At 42.5% G+C, this 17,711-nt stretch overlaps 1 protein-coding gene across 1 annotated transcript in view; it reads right to left on the bottom strand.

Annotated features, from left to right (window-relative positions):
• ssbp4 (single stranded DNA binding protein 4) overlaps positions 1-17,711 on the bottom strand; it is an 84,842-nt gene that overhangs the window by 59,008 nt on the left and 8,123 nt on the right. The window contains exons 2-4 of the mRNA XM_020622399.1: positions 14,615-14,687; positions 10,692-10,753; positions 2,814-2,898 (exon numbers count right to left, since the gene is read on the bottom strand). Of these exons, the coding sequence (XP_020478055.1) occupies positions 2,814-2,898; positions 10,692-10,753; positions 14,615-14,687 (220 nt within the window). The remainder of the gene's footprint in view (positions 1-2,813; positions 2,899-10,691; positions 10,754-14,614; positions 14,688-17,711) is intronic.

Below are 17,711 nucleotides of genomic sequence, written 5' to 3'. Positions count from 1 at the left end.
CTGTAACTAAGACTCTGCTCCGGTTCAATGTTGCCTAGCAACCAAATTCGTTCCAGGAAACAAATATGCAAACTGTATTTCTAAATATAAATTTTACAGAACTGACATTTTCTCATTGCTATCCTAATAACATGACAGCAGAGTGAGTAGAGAGGACCCTAAATTACAAAAAGAAACAAAACATAAATAAAAGCAAACCAATCCTGGTCCTGCTGAGTGACACACAGAGCAGAGTGTGTGCGACTCCTGGGAGCCGTGTTGTTTTTCACTCTGTGATCCGGGGCGACTCGGGGGAATGAGGGAGCCGTTATCAGCAAGGGGCCGTGATAGAGACTTGATCAGGCCGTCGGTCTGCGGGGACCAGGGAGCCAGAGTTAATCAGAGACAGACAGACCTCTTATCACCCTGGGGATTCGCACGCTTTGACCCTGACACTCTCTCTCCCTCTCTGTCACACAAATGCACAAAGACATACACACAGTCACAAAAGTACATGTGCTCGCTCACACCTACTCCTGGATGTTACCATTGTCTCAGCCTCTGCCACAGCTTCTGTTCACACACGCACCCTGACTATTGCTTTGGATTAAACCTAAACTTTCATAGACCAAATCAAAGCAAGCACAATTTACTATAAAAAAACATTAATAAAAAGCAGAAGCCTCTGGGGTCAGTCATTACCAGCTACCACTGTGCAGCCAAGTACTTTTTAGAGATGCATAACTTTATCTTAAATTCTAGTGAAGATCCCACATTTTTCCAGAGACCAAATATGAGTCTGATTTTTAGGGAATCGTGTAACAAATTACATCTAGAAAATTTCCCTTTCATAAAATTATGAAACAGGAACATCATGGAGTTTTGGTTTTGAATATTTCACTCAGCATATATATAAAGCTTCAGTGAAGAGCTGGAAAACTGAACACTGCATAAAAAAAATTATAACTTGCATCTTAAGGAGTTAGAGGGTAACAACTAATTCATGCATGAATGTTTTTCTGCAACAAATCAGCCCTCTCAATCAGACAGCTCACACACTCCGACCTTCTGAACATGAGCCAAGTCAAAGGTCAGGTGACACTGTCTGAATCCTTGAACTACAACAAAGTTTTGTTTGTCAGTTAAAATGAGCTCAAAAACCTCACAGCTTCTCCACTGCTCCTATATTTCAAGTTCTCCACTCCAGTTTAAGTACAGTTTAAGTGTACATTTCAGTTTTTTCCTCTGTGGTTACTGAGCCTGACCCTGAGCTCACTGATTTAAGTAGCCACAGACTGAAACACGTGGATTTTTCCAGTGACAGAAAAGCTCGACGTTCAGTCATATATTGACCAAGCCTGTCAAAACGGAGCCGTTAAAGAGCTGACACGCAGGTATCCAGCTGGCCTACCTCTGAGGAAAGGTGTAGGAAATTATAGGGCATTTAGATTAATTAGACACAGTTGTCAGATTTAATTAACTACTAGGTTTAATTAACCATGTAATTAATCTTATGGTAGTCCAACACATGCACACACACACAGACAGGTGCAGAGACACACACACGTCAAGCCGTGCCCACATGCACACATGCACAGTACATGCACAACAAATGTAATCTGTTCAGCTAACAAGTACTCACACTTTTGCTGTCAAACCTCATAAGAGAGTTCAACTGAATGGGCGACTGGCTACGGGCTAAAACAGCCTGAATGAAATGTGTATGGTAAGAATAGCACAGCTAATCCATTTCAGGTTTCACTTCTGCTCAGGTGGAACAATAAGCAGACTGTCCTGTCAGCACCCTAACGCCCTTGTAATCCCCGAGCAACATAATGCAAATATTTAATGTAGAGTGGACGAGGCAAAAAAGGAGGACATTCAAGGTAATGTATAGAAAACCATAGTAAAACAGAACGTGAGAAGGTAAATTCTGCACCACCACAATCAGATCAAAATGGTCATTTGCAGTAATGAGAGCAGAAACGACAAAGGCTTTTATCTCTAGACAGCCCACTCCCACATCACCCAGCTCTTCAAAATTGTGTGCGTGTTCGATAGGTTACTGATCGACAGCTCCAACTTCACAGAAGATGAGAGGGTCACAGGGCTGCAGACACTGACCTTTCATCAGCCAGGCCAGCCCCTGTGGCCTCAACCAGCAAATCCTGTGCAGGTATAAATGGGTTCTGTGTGTATATATATGCTATGTGTGCATGTGTGTGTTAATGTTTTTGTGTTATCAGCCAGCTGCTTTATGTGCTGTGACCTTTACTGAAGCTGTGACTTGACCAATAAATTGCCAGGCACTGGAGCAACCTTTCACCTCACGACAGTTTCACTAGGACCCGAGGGGTCAGGGGTCAGTGTTTGAGGAAGTGCGACCAGCAGCTGAGCTACAGCATTATGCTGTTTAGGCAGATGTTAGAAAGCTGATATCTAATGGAGATCATGGGAAATACAGCAGAATGGCATGAGGACTCCCTATTAGCCTTTCAAAGATTTAATCAAAGATGCAAGTCTAAGGGCTTTCCCATAAAATACAGAAATGATGTTCAGAGGTGCTGCATTTTTAAAAGCATACTATTTCAGACATCTGGCTAAGAGTCTGTCCCATCCAGAACAGAGGCTGCAGCAGACAGACCAGAAACGCAGACAAATCAAAACAAGAACCAGCTGCATTATCACAGTCAGAGCAGTCTCTTCTCTCTGATGCACACTCTGCCTTTGCTTGTGTGTGCTCACAAGCATGTGTGAATGTGTGTTTCTGACTTTCCAAGCGGTGGCTGCATGTATGTTTGTGCACAACCCGAGGGTTGGTTAAGTTCACTCACATAGTCATGGAAAGCCTTGGCCTCGCTGGAATGTTCGCATGTCTCCCTCCGGTCCGGGGCAGCGCAGTACAGATCCCAGAATACACTGTGCACACAGGACAAGAGAGCGGCACACGTCAGACACTTCACTCTGTGATCCAAACACATACTATATTCCTGGTTCGTGTGTATCTGTTGTGGATATGGTAGCAAGACAAGTTTATGAACAGTGCAAGTGGTTAAAATGAACTGATAGCGGCACAAAAAAAAAAAAAAACTATTACAGCAGGTACTGTTTGAAATGTTTTAATTGTGATCTGACAATGATATATTAGTTTTGGTATAATACTAAAATCTAACACTTTAACAGATTTTTCCAGCTGTACTTTTAAAAGATTACCTTCTGTTTAGCCTTCATAAAAAGGCCTCATCATGTAGTGACAAAAATTAAGAGTGATTTACAACACACTGGGAGACTCACATCAGTACATTTAATTAATTCTTATGCATCAAATCAAAGCAGTGACAGCACACTTTATGGTGTTTTAATCAAGCATACAAGAACTTTTCCAAAATTAGATCCACTGTTGTTTGAAAGAGAGTCATAAAAACATCAGGTTGATGTTGTGATTGAACAGAGCTTGAATTTAAGTGTATCATGAGTGCATCTTTTATTTTAACTAAATAAAATACTATAAAATTGGTAAGTTAATCAGAAAAGATCTGATCAACCAGATCCTACAAAGATGTTAACATTCAATAGCATCAGAACTTCAACTAATACTTCCATTATTGATAAATGTGCCTTTTATTTTACACATTGAATTGTTTAGTGAAAAATGCCCAAGTTTACATTTTTAAATTGCTTGTTGCTTTTGTCCAACTATGTTTCCATTATCAATACTGCTTATCGTGTAGAGGGTTACAGGGGGCTGGAGCCTATCCCAACCGGAACTGCTGATTGAGAGGTGGGGTACACCCTGGACAGGTCGCCAGTCTATCACAGGGCAAACAAACAGAAACAGACAACCACTCACATCTACAGGCAATTTAGAGTCACCAGTCAACCTAAGCTGCAGGAGGAAGCTGGAGTACCTGGAGAAAACCCACACAGGCACAGGGAGAACATGCAAACTGCACACAGACCTGCCCCGGTCAGGATTTGATCCCAGAACCTTCTTGCTGTGACAGTGCTAGCCACTGCACCATCATGCCACCCCTCAAACTCTCCACAGTCCAGCAATATTTCGTTTACTATCAGAGATGACAAAGAGAACAGCAAAGAATGAATATTTGAGATGCTGGAAGACTACAGACATACTTTGGTCAGCAGTACTGAGGTTCAATAAATAGCCCTATCAAGAGGCCATGTAGAAACAATCAAATAACCTACAGGTTTTAGTCCTGTATTCCACCATGAAGCCTGCAGCTCAGCTCCACAGAGCTTTTATCTTGGAAGAACCAGTGCCAAATGTTCTTCTCAGCCTGCCCTGCTGACCTACAGGTTACTGACCAATCAGCTGTGATTATGTTACTTACTGCCCAATCAGCTGTACTCAAATTAGTTAATTAGACCAATCCCAGTCCTCCAGGGCAGAAAGAGTGACCAGGCCCCACTCCAAATAGGCCCTTAATTACTGCAAGGAAATTAAGTACCTGGTAAGCCAGCCCACATTAAGAACTTCTCCTTCGCCAATATATTGATTTCATAAAGAGCATTAAAAAAACAGACCACTGAACTCATGAGATGAAATCCTCGCTGTCATTTAAAGGTGCAGCTAAACTGTTACGTGCATCTTTTGTGCTGATGTCAGGAACAACCATGACACTTGATATGACAGACTGCGAAATGAAGCAGAAAATATTAGCCTATTACCCATAACTGTCAGAGAATCGCTTAGTAGCACCCTGTCACGTGCTGGTGATTTTCTATCATACAAGATGCTTGATTTTCATGGTTAAGGGTTATGATCTCTTAAATATGGGTATTTGTCAAACATTGTTGATCACCGATTTCCCTTATGTTCTTTTTATCTTTGCTATTTGAGGCCACAGAGAAACAAAAGTGGAACAATAGTTGTTCTAAAAATAAAGACAACAATAAATTTCAACCCTGTGGCACATGGTTTCAACTTTTCAAAGCATATGAACTAAAATAGAAAGGTGTTATTAAAGTATTTAAAGATTAAAAGACAGAGCTGGTGCCCTGAGACGCTTGGCAAGTACTGGGGTCCCCTCTAGACAAGGGGGGCACTGAAGGAACAGAAAGGGACTGTGCACATATGGCGCATGTGTGTTGTGCTGCCCTTCTGTCACTTGACAATAAAGCTAGTGTACATTATCATATCTATCACTTGGTGTTAAAGAGATTGCTGCTCTGTCAGAGACGAGCTGCTGCGAGAAGGCACGACCATCGCAAATCCAATCAGCCCTCGGGGAAATGAAATGGGAAGCAGGTTACAGTTTGTTACCGAAAAGACACAACCAGGTACAGGCACATGGGTAGGGGTAAGGTGATCTAACATCTCATGGCCTTTGGAGTCTGAAATATATTATGGTTAGAACAGCTGACCTGCGTCTGCCTGAGCCACACGAGGAAATTTCATCCAATACTTCTCTGCATAATCTGAAGCAAGATCACGGATGGACGAGACGAGAAGTAGAGACGAAGGCTACCCTTACTGTGGCATTATTTTAGGTGGTTGACACAGGACACAGTTTTCAATAACAAATTTATTGAGAAGAAAAGGAGACATTTGGTGTGAAGAGGTGGTAGATGGGATGTAAAAAAACCTCAAATGTTTTAATTAAATGTTATTTTTGTACCATATCATGTAAAATATCAAATCAGACTGGCAAAATGTGGATGTGACCATTACTAGCTCTGATCTGACAGTCCCATCTACATTTAGAGGGAAAACCTGTGTCACAGTTGTTGCCACTTCCCTTGGGACACTAATCTTTGGAAATTATCTGGGAAGTCAATATTTGTAGTTAAATAGCATGAGCAATTTGTAAGAAATCTTGTACTCTGCATACCCTTGTAATAGTACATTTTCTATCCAATTATCTAATCATTTGAATCTTATTTCATCATGGGAAGCTTTTTATGGTATTAAGGGGAGTACCTGGTACTGTAGTATTCGAACCAGTCAACTCTGAACTTTAACTGCTCTTACCTTGAAGAGGCACAGGAGAGGTTTAAGTTACAGTTTGGGATCATGCAAACTGTCATTCAAATAATAAACGAGGAGGGAATAGCTGGCAACGTCAGCACACACACACACACACACACACACACACACACACACACACACACACACACTTTGTATCCAGAGCAGAAGAGGAAGGGATTAGCGTCCAGCCGTCCAGAAGACGACAATTAGTAAAATTAAATGCCATCACGATAATTATTTGCAATTAACTGTGGTCCGACAAAGCCAGTGCTTTTCCATTATAATAAGGAGGGTAAACAAAGACACAGAAAGACAGACACACAGGCTGGAGGTGGCAGGTCCACATGATAATCCTTTGTGCAGCTTTGGCCACCCAGTCACTAAGAAGACAGAGATGGAGACAGATGCAGACAGACCATGAGTGAAAGAACGCAAAAAATAAAGTTACATAGAGGCGACCAAGCGGTCCCCTCCTCTTATCAGGGGAGGTTTTTCTTAATGGGACAAAATGCCACAATCAAGGAACAGAGGGAGGGAAACACAACCCTTCCTCTTGTCTTTATTACCTTGATTCAAGTAGCAGCTATTCTCCTGGTAGCAGCAATGCATTCAGAAAGTAGACGACATCACTGTGCCATGTACATGGAGGAGGAACACTCCCTTTGGACTGTGGCTAATTAATCCAGCAACTGTCACTGCAAGAAGACTAACAGTTTAAGAAGAACCAACTGAAATGAAAAAAAAATTAAAGAAAATGTGTGTGTGTGTGTGTGTGTTGTTAAGATATTCAAAAATACAGGTGGAGTATACTCCTACATTGAGGAACAAGGTGGACTCCTGTGAGAATGTTCGCAAATAATCTATTTGTTGGAATATTTTTCATTATTCAGCAAAAGTGCTGTACCTTGTCCTCCAGCCTCAAGATGGACTGCAAAACTTGCTCCGTTTTGCTGAGAGGTTAGTTTACAGTACACTCCAGTAGAGTGGCTATATGAAACTATAAGGTGCAACACAGTTAATACAACAGCTTCTTCTATTTGTGACTCCCAGGTATTGTTCACTAAGGATTCTCAAGAAAATCCACTGACTGTAGCAATGAAACAGACTGAATGTAGTCTGAAATGTCGCAGTTATGGTGTATTCATGAAATGTAGGCAGAATGAGAAGCACAGAAAAAACTTTCTGCATTATTCTAAGATGGTTACCTGCACTGTTGGTCTAAATTTGTCATTTTTCTTTTGTTACATATTTGTGTAAGCTTTTTAACCCGATATAAACAAAGAATAGCTCCTTTAAAAACAGCTGAATTTACAGTATTATTGTAAATATTGGATTCTATTTAGTTATAACTGCCAGTCATGGTGACCTTACAGCCACTATGTTGTTGACAGTGCATGTCAGAAATTCCCAGTGTGTCCAACTATGAATTACAATTAGGAGGCTGATGTAGTTTTACCATTGACTGTATATAAAAACTGTGACATCACCCATTGATTTTCTGAAGAGCAATTTTGACGCTCAAGTCTGGCCACTGCCATAATAGTGGTGCTTCGCTCCACCTGTTAGGTCAAATCAAAAAATGGGCAAAGGCGCGGAGCGTGAGTGGAGCTTTCTAGACAGCTAGTGGCTAGCCACCTATAGTGGGAACCACCTGTCCCTCAAAGTGGCCACACCCTCAATTAATGTGTACATTTTAGTCTCAATATAATTTAAACGGGCGAGTTATAAAAAAAAAAAAATTTCCCCTCATACAGTTGTCATGGAAGGAAAAATTAAATTAGCACCATTGTTTGTATCTGTCTGTAAACATGTTTATTTCTGCTGTAAATTTGGGCAATTTACCATGAGAGTAGGGCAGCACGGTTCCGGGTTCGGGCCCCACCTGGGACCTTTCTGTGTGGAGTTTGCATGTTCTTCCCGTGCTTGCGTGGGTTCTCTCCGGGTACTCCGTCTTCCTCCCACAGTCCAAAGAAATGCAGCTTAGGTTGATTGGTGTCTCTAAATTGCCCATAGGAGTGCGTGTGTGTGGTTGTTCGTCATGCTAGCCCTGCGATGGATTGGCGACCTGTCCAGGGTGTACCCCGCCTTTGCCCGATTGCCGGCCGGGATTGGCTCCGGCCCCCCCCCCCGTGACCCCGTTCAGGGACTAAGCGGGAGAAAATGAATGAATGAATGCCATGAGAGTCTATGGATTAGCGCCCTTTTGGAGCCAGCCTCAAGTGGCCGTTCAGGGAACTGCAGGTTTTTTCACTTCTACATTGGCTTCATTTCTCATCCTCAGAGGTTGCCACTTGGGTTTTAATGCTCGACTGTTTGCATTCTGATTTTGAATGACACAATATGAGGAAACAAGGATGCATTAGACAAGTAGTTAGAAGGAGAAAGTTAAAGAAAACTTTATAAAGAGCAGTCCAAATAATCAGGAGAGGAGGGCGGCTGTACTCTCACTCGTTTCTCTGCCTCTCACAAACAGGAATTTCAGCTAGAGGCTATCGCACAGAAGATCCCTCTACATACTGTTGTGCTGTGTATGTTTTGTATTGGGGTGTGTATTGAGGATTGGGCGACCATCCAGTGAAAACTGGTTAAAGAAATCGATTTTGGGATAAGGAGGAGACAAAAGGCAGCAGCCAATCGAGAGGGAGCTAATGACACAATCAACACCTGCAGCCCTCACTGAGCTTTTCTTTATCTTTCCACTCATGACAACAGATGTGAATGAGTGACCCCAACCACCAGCCTCCCTGTGTCTCTCACAGCATCCCTCTCCCTCCCCCTCTTACAGCCATGGTCTTATTCTGAAGCCCCACCACCCACCAACACCATCCTACAGGAAACAGCCACAGAAGCAGGAGCAGGAGAGAAGAAAACCCCAGTGAGTTGCTGAGGACATGACAGTGGGGGTCGGACTGGGTGGTGGTGGAGTCGGGGTCTTAGATTTGGCTGTTTAACACAAAGAGGCTGGAATGCAAAGAGTTAATCCGTTCAGGGGTCTCTCTTCCGCAAACAAAGGGACAGGCCTCTAGACAAAGGATGAGGGACGAGGGAGGTTGGTGGCTTTCCTACCATCTGGAGCTTTTGTTTTGGGGGGAGGCTGGAGGGGGGTTTGCTGGGTGTCGTTGGGATGGGCAGGGGACTGAGTCCCCTCCTCCTTCAGCAGCCAACCCCTGGACCCCCCCCCCAACAGTGAGTCTCCGTGTCCATGTGCTGAGTGGCCCAGATGGATATTCCCCTCAGCTACAGCTGGTCATACTACACCGGAGCCCTGCCTTGCTCTGTCTGGCTAACCATCAGCCTGTTCTCCAACTGCTCTCTGGCGCACACACACACACACACACACACACACACACACACACACACACAGGGTCAACTACCACACTCTGCTGAAACATATCAGTTCAGTCAGAACACACACTAGACACGAGCTCTCAGTTTCCCTCTATATTTCCCACTTTCATACACACAAACACACACACACACAAACACACACACTGCCAGTCTCACTGAACCCTCTTAGTGGTTTGGGCAGAGGCGGGAGCAAACTTATGCTGCACTGTATGTTTGTGTATGTCATTCTGTCAGTATTACTGGTAGCTGTCCAATTGAGAACTGTCAGGTTGAGAGAAGCCAGGCTCTTTAAGGACCATTATGAGCCATGTCAACAGGCTGCACGATTACAACACACACTGGGGCCAGAGAGGATGAATGAATGAAGCCGTATGTCCGGGTTTATTACACTGGGGGGGGGCTTTAGGGATGAGCAGGATAGCATGAATGACAATCAAAGCAGGCACTGTCAAACCTTTTATCCCACCTCTCTCTGCCTCTCATGCTGTCTTGGTGAGGGTTCAGCTTCTCAATCTCCCTGCCTGTCTGCCTGCTTGATTCTTTGTCTACATCCTTTCCAGCTGTCCAGTTTTGTCCTTACTGCCCCTCTTCCTCCTTTTTCACCTTAAAGTTGGATTTGCTATGTCTCAGCCTGACAAATGGAAAGGGGGGCATCCTACATGTGAGTTTCCCATTCTCTCTCATTCAGACATAGAGAAAAAGACCCGCTGACCCGGTTCTTCGAGCCAGATAGAAAACACTGTCCCCTGTATGTTTAGCATTTACATAACTCTCAGATTTGTTTAAAGAAGGCAAAAGAAAAGTTGGACAACTGAAGTCTTGTTTTGTTAAATGCTGGTCTTGTGCAACTTAAACAAAGTCTCAAAACCTTGGAGCAGAGATTTTCATATTAACAGTGACAGATGCATCATGGTGCTCTAAAAACTACTGTTAATTATTGTAGTCTGACCAGTTCAACATGACCAACAGTTGCAGCAGCAGAAGAGGAGGTCATAGAGGTAGTTCAGTCACTTTAAATAAAGGCCCTTCCCATTTACCTTTCCTGAAGCATCATGAGAACTCGAGCTGCAAAAGTTGGTGGGGGAGGGATGTGTTGGGGAGGGCACAGCCAGAGTCTGAAAACTCCAGTAAGAGAGAATCTGTCCCCGACTTTGAATTTGATTAAACAAACTGAACAAGGGAAGTTAGCTCACTTGTCAGTCAGAGCGACGCCAGAAGTACATCACTTAACCATGTGTGAGATGATGCACTTCCCCGTAGTTACTGTTCCCCCCTCACCCCTGTGCATTCTTTCAAACCACCGAGAGTCCTGAAAAAACGTGTGTTTGTGTGTGGTCGAGAAAGAGGAAGAGCGAGAAAACCAGTGTATACATACCACCACCATGAGTGTAAAAATCCTGGAGGTTCCCCAAGTGTGATATTCTTCTCCCATCGGATCTAAGAGAGAGGAGTGGGACAGAGGATGAGGATTGAGGGGAGAAGACAGACAAGGGAAATAAAAAATTAGACACTGTGGCATATTTTATGCATAACCTAATCATTTTACTCAGCTGTCCTCCCAACTTTAGACAGACAGTGAAATTTGAACAAAAAATTAGGCCAACGGGCAGTGAAGTGCAGTGCAGTGCAGTGCAGCGCTGAGTTTGAGGATAAGATACTGGGACTGTCTTGAAGAAGTAGCCCTCTCTACTGCCTTCAGAAACCCACAGAGCTCCTGCTTGTATCTGGACACTGAGATAAGATCCAGTGGAAGATAGCAGACCTGCTGCCTGCTTCACACACTCCAAACTAATGACATGACTCCACACACAAACACACACAGATTCAGTGCTCTGTGCGTACATACAGTACATACAGTCTGAGGGATGGTTCGCCCGAGCCTGTGAGGACAGCATGACAGTAGAACTGTGCACACAGAACTGTGTGTACTATACATACACACATACATACATACATACACACACACACACACACACAAAGAGATCCAAGCTGGTTTCTACAGATTTCTCCAGTGCAGTTTACAGTGATTGTGATGTGCCACATGTGGTTGTGGCCCTGTTGATTTAATGCTAATAAAGAGCTGAGTGCCGCACTGTACAGGAGAGCACAGAGTGGCAAAGTCCTTTCAGGGACAGAAGTGTATTGTGCATATAAAGGTGAGAGTGTGTGTTTGTGGGCTTCTCGCTGAAGGAGGAACAGAGGCTAATTGAGGCAGAAGAGTCCAGGTGATAGTGTTCTCATTAGATGGCACGGAGCAGGTGTGTGTGTCTTCAGTCTACCTGCGGGAATAGAAGTCCCTTATCTACTAAAACATTTGTGTGTGTTTTTCGGTGTATGTAACTGTGTGAAGATGGACACTATGATCTACAGATCTCAGCACACTGCAAGAGAAACATTTCAGCCCCGAAAGAGCACATACTGGATTTGGGGGGGGTATAAAAAATGCAAACAAATTAATAAATACATGAATTGAAATACAGAAACAGTAAAATCACACAAAACAATGGCGTTACAACTAAATAACGTTATGGGACAAAATTAGAATGATATTGTGTAGCCAGTGACTCTTTAACTGCTGTAAAATGACAATAAAAAACATGTTTATTTTAGTTTTATAATTCTATTGCTGATTTCAAACATGACTGAATGCACTGGCTGTCCTCCCAGCATTAGCTCAGTGGTTATGTTCACTTTTCCAGAGATTTCAATCTTTTTTTTCCCAAAAGGAATGAAGCATCACATTGATTCAAGTCTGGATTTACTTGTATATTCCTTCTTTGTACCGCTATATTCATGCCTGCCATCTTACTTTTGAAAACTTTTCTCAATTTTCTTATTTGCTGTTAGCATTTTTCTTAATGACATATGTGTTCTAAAAGTGCTGAAGGTATCTTCTCCATTTGCTTGTGATTTCTTGAGACAAATTGCATTGAGCTCCACCATCATGAGGAGGAAGGAGCAGGAGAATGGAGGGACAAGGAGTCGGTAAAGAGTGAAGAGAACAGGGCGAAGGGAGGGTGATCAAACCGTAGGAGAAAGGAAGATGTGGAAAAAATAAAAGCTGGGAGAGGACGATTAGGTCTTGTGTGCTTCAAGAAGAGCCAGAGAACGAGTGAGTGCTAAAGCACACATTTGATGCTGAGTGATGTAGATAAGTATAACAAATCACGTCTGTTTGCACCCATTCTTCAAATACTCACAAGAAATCCCTCAACACTTTAAGCCTACTGCCAGAACTACATGAGGCAGGAAAGGTGAAAGGTCAAGTTGCAGTGTTTGCTCAGATGTACCCATTACTGTCAGGCTAATCCAAATACACTGACTCTGGCCATATAAGACAACTAAATAAAAACAAAGCTGTGGTCGAAATAAACAAAATCATTAAGCAATATGTTGCAGGCACAACATTTTTATACAACTGGCATCAAATTGACTCAATGGTCTGGACTGTTTGTGTGTGTCTGCACGTATGTTGTTTTAGTCATTGTCTGTGTTGATGTTGTTTTGATTCCATCTAAGTGAATGTGAAGCTATGTCTGTGAGCCTCCGGTTGCCTACGACCCAGGACTTCACCTCTTTCAAGCATCTCACCAATAACACTCAATCTCTGGGAGAAGATTCATCCAAAAGGGATCTGAAATCAGCAAGGCTCTCCACAGCCTGACCACTTAATCTCTCTGTGTTACTCCCCCATCTCTGCTTCATATTTTAGATATCCGCTCCTGGTTGCTGGCAGCTGCGTTGGCCTCCAGCAGTTCTGTCCGCCCTACTGCCTGACTGCACACTATAAGCAAAGGCAACCAATTTCTGCCTGACTGATGCATCCATGGTCCAGTGAGGGTGATTTATAACAAGTTTCTGTATTTTCTGATTTATTTTTTCTACTTTATCAGTTATTGAGTCTACATATTTACTAACAAATAATCCCAGTATTTTGTGAGGTGCAACTCATTTTAATTTCATCAAACTGCATTTGAAAAACACTTAGAACAAGGATTTATACCTTCATTTTTGCATAGTAGTGTCCATCATATACTGTATATATCATATATATGATATATACAGTCAATGGGGCTGACAAACAGTAGCTTTAACTATGAGAAACAACAGTGCTACATTACTGGCATTGCCCCTAATGAGAGACACGCACACCAGAGAGCCTTTCTCACAGTGACATAATCATTTTTGTACTGTCAAAGCTCCACCAGACTCCCCATCTCTCCAGCAGAGAAAGGGAAAGTCCGACCGCAGATGGCTGTTAGCTCCGACTCTATCTGTGCTACACTTTGAGCAGTGGTCAGTGTCCCACGTGACTCCTGACCCTCCACGTCACACACTACGTAGCGATGCTCCCTCACTTCTCTGCTGCATATTTTAAATATGCTGGGAGAGCAGAATATGAGTGTGTAGTTACCCTTTAAACCATTTAAGTTTCTAGACTCTCACTTGTGGGTGTGTGCATTGTGTGCACACATCTGTGAGATCATTTTGGTGCAACAGTATCTCTATGTGACTCTTCACCAAGCTCAACTGATGAAATGATAATAATAATGTCAGTATTAAAGTTGAATGATAGAGACCTGCCTCTTCTTGCCATTAAAGCCCTCTCTCAGTGCTGGGAGTGCATTAAGTGGAGCTGAATAAAGGCAATGGGCAGGAGAGGTGTTGTAGTGGAGAAGGCCTGGACATAGGACCATTAGCAGGAAGGATGTCCATTAAGGAAGAGGATGCAACACATTAGAGGCCTTACCTCTTCAACTGTTCATCTGCCTAATATGAGACCAATAGGTCTGGCAGACCTGGGACGAATGGTTATGTTTGGAATGGTTTCAAATGCTAAAGGTACACTCGGTATAACTTTGCAAAGACTGGCTTTGTTTTCAAAATGTCATAGCAGAGAGGGAGCAGCAGCACAAGCTTCCAATACATCAAAATGCTCTAATTATACAGAGTTTATGATTACAAATTAGAACTAATAATGAAGGGCGGGTAATCACATTAAGTAGCCCAGTGATGCCATGTTTACATTGTTCCAAATTACTAAATGGTCAACATTGCTGTTGTTCAGTAACTGTGTATAAAAAAAATAAATAAAGAAAGAAAAACTGGCTTTAGCTCATGAAGGTATAAATACTGTTGCAGCTTTCAAAGCCCAAACCCTGACTTGTGGTAAGATTACTCAACAGCTGCCTGAACCCAGGACAACCTATAATGTGAATTCCATTCCTGGTCGTACAACAGAGGGGGAATCACTCGCCCCCTTTATGAACAGGAAGCCAAACTGAAAGAATTTCTTACCTCTGACAGGAAGGTCTGTGCTGATTTCTGTGCGCCGACATGCAGCAAATACTCATACACATATAAAGCTAACCTGGAAAACAAAGAGAGGGAGAGAGAGAGAGAGAGAGAGAGAGAGAGAGAGAGAGAAAGAGAGAAGTCAGTGTTGAGCATCACATCCTTTACACTCCATTTGCTCCTCAAACCTCCTCATTTCACTCAGGAAAACAGTACTCATTTGAAAGATTATTTCAACATTACAAAAACAAGCTCATGCTCTCTCTTCAACACTCAATGCTGACTTGGTTCATTTCAAATAGCCCATCAAGAAAGGTCCAACAGATGTGCACAACTGGGAGAAAATCATCACTGTGTAATTTGAGATGGAGCTGTAAAACATGATTGTACAGTGTGAAGATCATATAGACTGTGGAAGGGTTGTAAATGTGTGATGTAAAGCTCTGCAGCTTTGAGCTAAAGAGCCTTTGTGGCATTCAGCCATAGCCCTGTGGTTTTAGAAACTCTGCTGTTGAGGCATAGAGGCTGAAAACAAAACAGTGCAGGAACATGGACAGTGGAGGCAAAAGAAAGAAATAACCAGAGACATGACTGAAGTTGTCACACTGCTTGCTCAATTCCTGCTACTACATGTGTTGTTGTCTCTTAATGCCTCAGACATAGGAGTGGGAAAATGGCTAAACAATAAATTGTTACTAATTTCCTGACCAAAGTCATAGAAATGCAGTCCTCAGATATCATCAGCTTATCAAGATGTGACAGGTTAAGTTGTACCATAACCAGGAGACGAGTTAAAATTCCCATCCATCCAAGTCCAATATTCACATTTTAGCTCTGACTTTGTCCAAATATCTTCCAGATATAGTGATGTTAGTGAGAACGTTTTTGGAAATCAGCCATATGCAAAAACAACAACACAAACATTGCTACTACAAGTAGCAAAGGGCTATGTTGACTCTCAGTGGGTTTGGTGCTATGAACTAGTCTTTCACATTAAAAGTCTTTTGATTTACTATTAAGAGTAAAAATATTTCTTAAATCTTTTGGCACTAAACAATACACTGTGTGACTCAGTATTTCATTCCCCCATATGTGGCTAAACAGAGTGAAAAGGAGAACTACAGCAACTATGCTCTAGTCAGTCATGGACAGAACAATTAACAAAAAACATAACATGCCCATTAGTGAGCTTATAAGGTGCTAGTAGGTGCATTTTGCTACCCATTTCCAGTCTTTATGCTAAGTTACGCTAACTGTCTCCTAAATTGTAGCTTCAAATAGACAAATAAAAGAACGATATCATTCTCAAGTCTTTTATTTCCCAAACTATTTCTCTGACCACTTTACTCTAGCTTCAGAATGACAAAAGAGTTTTTAGCTGAAAAGCAAAACAAAAAAATGTATACAAAGAGCTGCAATTTGTTATGAATCTGATCTACTAAAACCATCTCCATGTCTCAGAATGGGGGGGTCATTACTCTGTCTGTCAAAGGCTGACTCATCCTTATTACTTGTCACGGCCTTAACACACACTCATTCCAGAAAGACAAGAGGTGATCCACACAACTGCAGCTGACTTCAGGCGACTCAAATGAAGAACTACTTCAACAACTTTGTGTTCTGCTTTATCTACAACAAAATGACCATATCTCAAATACTACCTGCAGGAGCACACATGGACCTCTTGCTCTGACTGGTTCTGGTTTTACTACAGTGCAGGAGTCAGGACAGACACCACAGCCTGCAATCATCTGTATGCAACTGTCTCCAGGTACAAACTGTAGTAGAAGAGAGTTGCTTGTGCTTGTGTGTACCACGGGTAACTGTTTTTATGCTGATTACGTGCATCAAGGCCAGAACAGACACACAGTCATGGTGTTTGGGTTTATTCAGGATGAATCACTGACAAGCTAGGTGAGAGTTGAACAACCTGATTCTTTATCTTCTCAAAGATATCACTGAATTTGACTGCAATGTCTTGACAACCATCTGCTCAAAGAAAATGATCAGCTACAGCTGGTCCAAACCAGTTTCAAGTGCCATTAAACCACTAGATGCTATCGCCTCTTGGATTTCTCAGTCTTACATCAGATACAACTGTGCCAACACCCGTTTCAGATACATAGTGTAAACACAATATTCAAAACAAAGATTTATTGTTCAGTTTTTTGTGTCTATGTCATGTATATGTGGTGATGGAGGGGTGGTCAGGTGTTTATGTAGAGAGGTATCACTACAGGTTGAGGTACATAGAAGGATTAACAGGGACGTGAATCACAAGTAGGAGCAAACTGCTTGTTGTAAATGTTTAATACCTCAAACACAGACTGTCCTTGGTACTGTCAAGCCAAACTGACCAGCGCTGTGCTGAGGAACATGTCCATCACATTTAATTATGAGTTGTCTGAAGATTTTGGAACAAACACTGCTCTGCAAAAGTGTTAAAAAAAAAAAAACATAAACAAAAAACATTTACTTTTCTTAATAGACACCTAATACTTTAAGGTATAAAAAATATTTGATTGCTGCCCAATTTTAGTTGGCTTTAGCAAAAATATTACCAGTAAGTGAAAGCAGACCAAAGCAAATGAAGTCACATCCATTAACAGCAATGAGTGCATGGTGATAGTTGGAGCTGACTCAGATAAGCTTATCAATAGTTTTGTCAGATCCTTTTTCCTCTCAAACAAATTCTTGCAGCTAGACAGTCAGGTCACAATGTTCAGGTGTATTTTAGCAAGCAAATGAAACTGAAACTGCAAAAATGAGGGTGGAAATTATGCCACCGAGTACAGCTGTATGGATGAAATTTAGATATCGGGCTGGAATTGCTTGAATGTTTTGGTTTCTCCATGTCATGTTGACATAACCCATCCATCCATCCATTTTCTTCCGCTTATCCGGGACCGAGTCGCGGGCGCAGCAGTCTAAGCAAAGATGCCCAGACTTCCCTCTCTCCAAACACTTCCTCCAGCTCCTCCGAGGGAATGCAGAGGCGTTCCCAGGCCAGCCGAGAGACATAGTCCCTCCAGCGTGTCCTGGGTCTTCCCCGGGGCCTCCTCCCGGTGGGACATGCCCGGAACACCTCCCTAGGAAGGCG

This window comes from Monopterus albus, unplaced genomic scaffold (genome assembly GCF_001952655.1).
Source record: "Monopterus albus unplaced genomic scaffold, M_albus_1.0 scaffold279.1, whole genome shotgun sequence".
Taxonomy (NCBI): Eukaryota; Metazoa; Chordata; class Actinopteri; order Synbranchiformes; family Synbranchidae; genus Monopterus; species Monopterus albus.
Note: the sequence above shows the minus strand (reverse complement) of the source record. Positions and strands in the feature narration are given on the sequence as shown.